Source organism: Atta colombica, unplaced genomic scaffold (genome assembly GCF_001594045.1).
Source record: "Atta colombica isolate Treedump-2 unplaced genomic scaffold, Acol1.0 scaffold102, whole genome shotgun sequence".
NCBI lineage: Eukaryota > Metazoa > Arthropoda > Insecta > Hymenoptera > Formicidae > Atta > Atta colombica.
In genome coordinates this window covers 1,129,406-1,137,573 of record NW_017259187.1, presented here as the reverse complement: position 1 = coordinate 1,137,573, position 8,168 = coordinate 1,129,406, and the positions used below count along the sequence as shown (strand labels likewise).

The 8,168-nt window shown below is 30.5% G+C and overlaps 2 protein-coding genes across 4 annotated transcripts in view; one reads left to right on the top strand and one right to left on the bottom strand.

The window, feature by feature from the left end:
* Positions 1-568: 568 nt before the first annotated feature.
* Positions 569-8,168, bottom strand: part of LOC108687750 (exostosin-3) — a 22,910-nt gene continuing 15,310 nt past the window's right edge. Inside the window, exons 1-11 of one of the 2 annotated variants that reach the window (XM_018193694.1) lie at positions 4,661-4,931; positions 4,279-4,511; positions 3,658-4,198; positions 2,690-3,531; positions 2,343-2,558; positions 2,025-2,235; positions 1,692-1,948; positions 1,472-1,599; positions 1,130-1,406; positions 804-908; positions 569-686 (exon numbers count right to left, since the gene is read on the bottom strand). In XM_018193694.1, coding sequence (XP_018049183.1) covers positions 582-686; positions 804-908; positions 1,130-1,406; positions 1,472-1,599; positions 1,692-1,948; positions 2,025-2,235; positions 2,343-2,558; positions 2,690-3,531; positions 3,658-4,198; positions 4,279-4,461 — 2,865 coding nt within the window. In that variant the 5' untranslated portion in view covers positions 4,462-4,511; positions 4,661-4,931 and the 3' untranslated portion in view covers positions 569-581. Of the gene's footprint in view, positions 687-803; positions 909-1,129; positions 1,407-1,471; positions 1,600-1,691; positions 1,949-2,024; positions 2,236-2,342; positions 2,559-2,689; positions 3,532-3,657; positions 4,199-4,278; positions 4,512-4,660; positions 4,932-8,168 lie in introns of those variants that run through there. The other variant, XM_018193703.1, reaches the window with a different exon arrangement.
* LOC108687773 (DCN1-like protein 1) lies at positions 5,209-7,027 on the top strand. 2 transcript variants are annotated; one of them, XM_018193732.1, is made up of 5 exons: positions 5,209-5,383; positions 5,913-6,126; positions 6,239-6,407; positions 6,536-6,749; positions 6,828-7,027. In XM_018193732.1, exons 1-5 carry the CDS (start codon positions 5,381-5,383, stop codon positions 6,990-6,992), a joined length of 765 nt encoding a protein of 254 aa, XP_018049221.1. In that variant the 5' UTR covers positions 5,209-5,380; the 3' UTR covers positions 6,993-7,027. The 2 variants fall into 2 exon arrangements, with proteins under 2 accessions (XP_018049221.1, XP_018049213.1); XM_018193724.1 differs by lacking the exon at positions 5,209-5,383 and adding an exon at positions 5,418-5,632 and having other exon boundaries at positions 6,828-6,992.

Sequence of the window (8,168 nt, the reverse complement as noted above, 5' to 3'; positions counted from 1 at the left end):
TACATTATTATAAATCTAATAGGCAGTAATTTATTAATACACTATCGCGATATAGCGTATTAAAGTAAATTATATTTTAGTGCACTTATAGAGTATATTAATATGTGTAAACTACTATATAGTATATTAATATATGCATAGTACATTAATATTAATATATTTACAAAATGAATATTTTTCTAAAATATTAAATATTTAAAGAAAAGCTAGAAAGCTAAAAAGAATTATTTACAATTATTATATTCACTTCATCTAATATTACTCATAGAATTATTTTGATCATTTCATAATCATCATCTATTATTAAATGTTTTATAAAAACTGAAAAAAATATTAATAACATTTAATATTTGTCTACTTCTTAATCAGTGAATTTAACATAGTTTAATAACATTTTGACTTATTATAATTAACTCTTACTACTATACCTTATTACTATACCTTGTGTTTTCTATATGTGTTCTGTGAAATATTCGACATAATATAATAGTTCTTAAGTTATGAGCTGCAAAAAATTATATCAAAATCGTTACAAATTCTATTCTACATTATTTACACAAAAATTTTAATGTATCTCCTTTTCATATAAACTTGAAACATTTTTGCTTATCATGTGGTATTCGTGTCTTAAACAATATCGAATCAGCTCGATACTGTGTATTCAATAGAGGCATATAGCCGAAAACCTAAAATCATTATACTGAATAAAATTGATGAATTTATTTAAACGATAATAATAATAATTTAGAATACTTAAATGTAATAAGAAAAATGTAAAAATAATTAACAATAGATCTTTTTACCTGTGAAAAGAAATTGATACATTTATGTCTTTCTTGAAAATGAGTATCATCTTCTGAAAGTGAAACTGGACAACCAGGACATCTAAATGTCCAACGTGATGTTACCTAATAAAGAAACAAATATTTTAATGTCATATATTAATATATTTTCCAAGTTCAATTGATTAAAATGTAAACAGAAATATTATATTACAAAATGTTTAAGTTGTAATATATAATTGCAGAATTTTTATAAAATCTGAATTAAAAAATTAAAAAATTTTGATTTATAATATTCATAAGAATAATGAATATCTTCTCTTTAAAATATATGTATAATGTCTTACTTTAACTGGTGGTTTCCTTGTAAGATGAGATATTAAAAAATTCATTGCAATGTCCTCACAATTCATATATTCATCAACTTTATCTCTTATTGCTTGTGGTAACCAATGTGTGTACAGATATGTATAATGTTTATGAATGAAAGCAGCCCCAGTTAAAACCATGGATAGCTCGCAAGAGTAATTAGAATTGTAATTCCAAGCGTTGTGATAATTCTGGTCCCATGCATGAAATCGACCAGGGAATCCGACTACACGATCTCGATGTTCCCTCCACACTCTAAAGATGTACATTAATAAATAACAAAAATATATTCAAATAAAAAGACTGAAAAATTGACTTACCTAAAACCAAACATGATTTCATCATGTCTCAAATGAGCATCATCATCAATAGAAAGGACGGCTTCTGTCTCAATTGCATCAAATGGCAGGAATCTATTATTCAAACTATTTCTTGGAGCTTTTATAACCTGTTCGAACATATTTGAAAAATATATTTTAATGTGTAACTTTTAAAAATAAATAAAAATACTATAAATAATAAATTGTATGTTAAAATTACATGTATAGGAACGCCGATATCAGGCCACTTGAGATCTTCTACAGGAGGTTTTGGACTATTCCATACTACAAGTACCTTGTTTAAATAAGGCAAACCATAAAGACGCGCCAATGAATTTATAAGAACTTGTTCTCTTTCATAAGTTAGCATGACAATTGTAAATTGTTCTCTTGGATAATTTCCTCCTAATGATTCACTAAATTCTTTTCCAGCACCTCCAGCACCTTTACCAATAGGTCGAAAGCCAACTTCTGAACCTATAAAAAAATAAAAAAAGCAATATAAATATAACATATAACTCTCGTAGAATAATTTCTAAAATAATGATTTTACCAAGAAATTTAGCGTCACTGGGAAGAACAGTATCAAAAGGTAATTGTGGATACAAATTAAATGGATCCATCCAATCATTCCAAATTTCATGATTTTGAATTAATAGTGTTGTATAATTTCTCTTGAAAGCAGGAGATGGATATGGCGGTTCTAAAGGACCTAAACTTTCTTCAGCTTCAGGTTCGGCAATAATGGCATCCGATTTTAAAGGCTTCAAAATAAAAAATAATGTAAATTATAAAATTAAATGTGTTTTTCATGTTAAAATATATAAATACATACTTTAATAAGAAAAGCATGTCATATTAAAATACGTACCACAAAGCTTTCGTTAAAAACACTAGGACTGGGTGTTTGAGACGCTGGTAGTGGAGGTATACCAAGTCTGTCTCTTATTACTGCTATAGTCGTATCTACTACACCTTGAGCAGTACTCATATAACGTTCCCATATTAATCTACCTTGTCTCCGAATAGTCAAAAGGTCGTTGTCAGGAACAGCGCGCAGTAAAAAGTGCATTTCAGTCACTCTAGCCTAAATAATGACATAATTCTATTGATTTTATTTCAATAATTAAAAAATAAATTTGCTAATTTATTACCAAATATAATATAATATAATATAATATAATATAATATAATATAATAAATTACTATAAAAATTACCTTAGGTAGGAAAATAACTGCTCTCCTCCAATCAACAACTTCGTTATAATTAAGCAAAATCTGATCACCACCAAGAATGACTGGTATTGATCCAGCTCGCAATGCTTCGTACAATCTCGCTTGCATAAACGAAGTAGTCAATAATGTAGCATTGCTGGGAGCTAAGATCAATGCAAATGTTGATTCTTTTAATATAGCTCTTCTGGATGAATCAGTTCCGCAAAGAGACCAATCAAGCGTTTCCACAGGTTTACTCTCCATAGAAGCTGGTATACATTCAAATTGAATAAAAAATTTATCCAAAGTTATTCCATTGCTCATATCTTTTAAATGTTGAATAATAAATGCATCTATATTATTATCATCAATTATCAATTTTTCCAGATCTATATCTGCGTCATCAATCTGATATGTCATCGCTGTGCCCATAAAAGTCCTCATTTCTCCTTGGAATGACAGCAAATATTTCCTTCTTGCAGGTAACATTTGCGCGCATTCTTGCCAAACATCTCCGCCAGGTGGTCCCAGAATTGGTGGAACAATTAAATCGAAATCATCACGAAATTGGTTTCTATAAAATGTTGACTGTACTACTATCGCTCTGCCAGTATCTAGATTACTAAAAATATTTCCAGAATCTGCAGATAAATCTCTACGTGCAAGATTTAATAATATGTGATTTCTACCGTCTCCACCCCAATAGGGAAGTGCTTGTAATTTCTTTATATCTAAAGCTTTATTATGACGTTGATTACTCTTTTGATGGAGGCTTAATGCTTCACCAATTAAAACTATGTAAACACATGCCTCAGCTGGATTTCTAGTAAGATGTGGATTATATCCTACAATCAATTTTTTTTATAACAAGTTTTATCACAGATAAATATTTCATAATGCAAAAGATGTTTTTAAATACAATCCTGTTTACTTTGTTGTAATATATATTTATTTATATCCTAAATACATACCTAACGTTTGTTTAATAGTCGTTTTTAAAAAACCATCTACATCCCATCCTGGACTAACTACCGAAAATTGATCTGGATCATACAAGTACACAGGAAAACCACTTGTCAGTGCACATCGACTGTGATCGAAACAATTGTACATTCTACATGATCGTGGATTTGTGCTAGGTAATACAATTGGCAGAGTGTTAATCAATATTCTCTTAGGTGGTGCTAATTCAGGCGTGTTTCTTTCCACTGCTTCTTTCTGTGCTACCTGTGCTTGTTCTACACTTATTTTTAATCTATCAAGATCTGTTTGCTGATGCAGTAACTCTTGCTTCAACTCGTCTATCTTTTGCGTCAAGCTATTAACTTCGCTCTGAAGTCTTTGCCTCTTTGCGCTCAGATCTCTCAATTCATTGCTCACTGAAATTTTTATACGAAACATTTCTTCTATTCTCATCTTCAGCTGTGACGCTTTCATGGATGTGAAATCCTCAAAAGCCTCCAAAGTTGAGAATGTTCTATACATATCCCTATCTGGAACATCTGATTCTACCTGAAAGTCAACTCAAAGTTAATGTAATGCATTCTGAAGGAAATAATTTTTAAAAGCTAAATTTTCTTCTTTAATTATACCTTAGATAAATAGTAATGTGTAAATAATGGCACAATAAATAAGACTATAGATGTCAAAATGATTATCCTTGACAATTTGATGTGTGTCAACCATTGGCACATCTCCCTCCCTGTTCCACTGTGATAGAACGGAAGTGCCTCATAAGTATTTCCTACCATGATTATATTGCTAAATATTTTCATCTGTCTAATAATAAATTCTGGATATTTTCATCTAGCATTTTCTTGGATTTCTGTAAGTAATATGTTATACAGATATTAGAGTAACTTCATGAGTTTTTATTTCATTTTGCATATGATACAGTTTTTCATCCATAATTTCTCACAATTTAGTTAATTTAAAGGACAAAGGACACGCAAATTATATTATTGACACCAGTACCTGTCCACACTAGAAATCGATGTAGAAATTAAACCTGGAGATGACTTTATCAGACCATATCATCGTGTCAGTAACCTACGCAACCTCATGGTCTCCTCTGTTTCTCTGCTATCCGGATTGAAAAAATCACGAGCCGGAATAACAAGCCACGAGGACTTTTGACAGAGTCACATTCTACGTCGCCCGCGATCGCATCGAGAACATTGAGGTTAATCCCGAGATGCGTCTCAGTCACGTACGTCGTCTGATATCTCCACTCTCGTAAGACCCAGCGGAATATAACATATACTACCGATTCACCCAATGCTCCCAAGATCGCATGCCGAAAATGTGAAATAGCATGGCGAACCATGAGCAGCTGTCCGGGAGTATCAGAGTTGATCAGAGTTATCCACGTCAATTTATTTTTCGAGATTCGGAAAGACTCGATGATCTCTTCTGGTTTCTCCTTAATTCCTCGCATTCAGTCGCATTTGATGTCGCGTCAATCAAGTTCGAACGGCCCGCTCGTCGTCGCCTCCAGTCCTCTCGTATCCTGGTTTACTCCAGCGACGTTTGGTGGCACATCGCGACTCGCGACGACACGTTGCGCATCCGCGTGATGTATTCGCGTCTCTCGAGGTCTTCGTCGAACATGCGCATGTTCATGCAATGTCCATGTCAAGCGTAGTGCGAGGGGAATAATATTTTGGCTTTCGGGGGCCTAAAATTAGCCGGAAAATGGTAAGCATTCCAGAAAAGTGTGATTATACGCCGATAAGATGATGCTTGTGTCGCATTATTCGATCAATCGGTCTGTCTCCTCATCCCGGAGTTTTGAACCTTCGTTTTTGAGTTTTTAGAATAACCTATCCCTCGCATTATAATGATGTTTTTCACATTCACGTCGACCTCATCATCTGAGACGATGGAGCAACGCGAAATTTCATTTTGTGTTGCTTCCCCCCGCTATCTCCCAACTTTAAAAATATGGTTGTGTTAAAATGATCTCTGATGCACTGCAAAACCTTCTCGACATATCATAGTGTGTTTTGAATGATATACAAGCTGTCATTTTTGCATATATGACTTTCAGACAGCCAAGATAACTGCTTGAATTAAGATTATAAAATATTCTATTGGCATGTATTTTAATTATAACATAATGAGAATCGTATTGGTATCGCTTTCATTTTTACCTACTGTTACTTTTTTATTTTTAAATTAATGATAAAAGAGTTTGTAGCATTCATCATTTTCTTTATTGTTGCAGCATAAGTTAAAATTTTCACAAAGGGACAAAGTGAAAAAATTTATAACATTTACACAAACTGGAGAGCAAACTGCGATATATTGTTTAGCCCAAAATGATTGGAAATTGGATCTCGCTAGTGATAATTACTTCCAAAATCCAGAAGCTTATTATAAAGAACCGAAAAATTCTGTTGACAAAAAGAAATTGGAAATATTGTATAGCAAATACCAAGGTAGGATTATTATAATATATTATAATATATTAGTAAGAATTCAGTAGTATGTATTATTTATGTGTTTAATGTAATAAACAATTATATTACAATTATAATTATTATCTTATAGATCCAAGTGAACCTAATAAAATTACCGCGGATGGTATCATGAAATTTCTTGATGACTTGAATCTAAGTCCTGAGAGTAAATTAGTTCTAATCATTGCGTGGAAATTTCGTGCTGAAACACAATGTGAATTTACTAAAGAAGAATTTATGAATGGAATGGTGGACTTAGGGTAAATATTAACTTCTTTGATATATATCTGTGATGGTTGAATAAAAAATGAATGTGCTGTGAATGTGTCTTACATTTTTTATCATCAAGCATATATACAAATATAACTATTTTCATAATTATTTTCAGTGTGGATAGTATAGATAAGCTAAAAGCGCGATTAGGTAGTTTAGAAAATGATTTAAGGGATCCTCTAAAATTCAAGGATTTTTATCATTTTACATTTAATTATGCAAAAAATGCGGGACAGAAAGGCTTAGATTTGGATATGGCAATTGCGTATTGGAACATTGTATTAGACGATAAATTTAAATTTCTTCAATTATGGTGTCAATTCTTACAGGTAAGTAAATTTTGGATATTGCTTTTGAATTTACTTTTTTGATAAGTCATTTTAAAATAATAAACTGATGTATTCTAGGAACATCATAAAAGATCAATTCCAAAAGACACATGGAACTTATTATTAGACTTTGCACTTATGATCAATTCGGATATGAGTAATTATGATGAAGAAGGTGCTTGGCCTGTGTTAATCGACGATTTTGTAGAATGGGCACAACCTCGAGTTCGTCAATCTCTCTAACGATTTTCTTTTTTTTTGCAACATTCTCGCACATGATAACTTTATTCGTTTACAAAAAATATATTTTTAAAATTATTTTGTGAAATATTTTTTTCCAATGACGACTTTGTTTTACTTTTTAAAATTGATTAGAAACAAATTAATGCACATAATATAATGAATCATAGTATATACCATATAGCATCTTGTAATATGCATTCTCAACAATTTACAATATATCGCTTCAGTAGATACAATTTCATTTGCTAAAATATGTAAAGAGAGAAAGTCTTGAGTGTTTGTTTAAAAAAATAATAGTTATTTCCTTATTTATTAAGTTCAAGTGTGTGAAATCTACTAACCACATAGATACTTGTACAATAATTTAATTACGACTTTTGCTTTATCTTCAAAGAGAAAAAAAGCATTGCCTTGAAATTGATCATATTGTACAAAAGTAATATATGTGTGAGATGTTTATTTACATATGGGAATATAATAGAAAGTTGCTCAACTACCACCGGTAGTATTTGCAAGCAATTAAAAAACTCGACGTTCTTTTAAAATAATATGTCGGAAGAAAAATTGGAAGAGAAATTAGTCCATACGTTCCTGTAGATAGTAATTTCTAGAAATTGCGTTGTTGAAGAAATTGTTATTAAATAAATTCTACGATACTCTATTATACGACACTTAGAATGTATATAAAAACAAAGAGAAAGAAATCTGTATTTTAGACATTATACTATTTCGGCATCATTCTATTTATTTTTTTATATTCAATCAGATTATAACGATGAGAAGATAAAGAGAAATTTGTTTCTCATATGTATATTAGAAAAAAGATTACTTGTATACAATATACTTATGAAACTTTATATAATATTGTTCTAAAGACAAAATATAATTTTTTTATAAACTTAATATAACAGTTTTCATTTTCAATTATATGGTATAAGTTCATTCATGGAATTATTATATAAAAAATCATTTGTGATGTTCTTTACAGATTTGATTCTCTTAACAAGTCTATCGTAGGCATTTTGTATGTTAAATATTATCCCTTGTAACTACATTCTATAAAAATTTAGCGCCGCAATATATTTAGATTTTTATCTACATAAAATATGTGGAAATTATAATGTAAAAATGATTTATTATCGTAAATTGGAAAAATTGTTAAGAAATCAAAATATT

Excerpts from the sequence above, each read along its gene's own strand:
- LOC108687773 (XM_018193732.1), top strand. Across the intron at positions 6,127-6,238 it reads ATTGTATAGCAAATACCAAG|ATCCAAGTGAACCTAATAAA; the intron begins GTAGGATTATTA and ends ATTATCTTATAG. Across the intron at positions 6,750-6,827 it reads TATGGTGTCAATTCTTACAG|GAACATCATAAAAGATCAAT; the intron begins GTAAGTAAATTT and ends GATGTATTCTAG.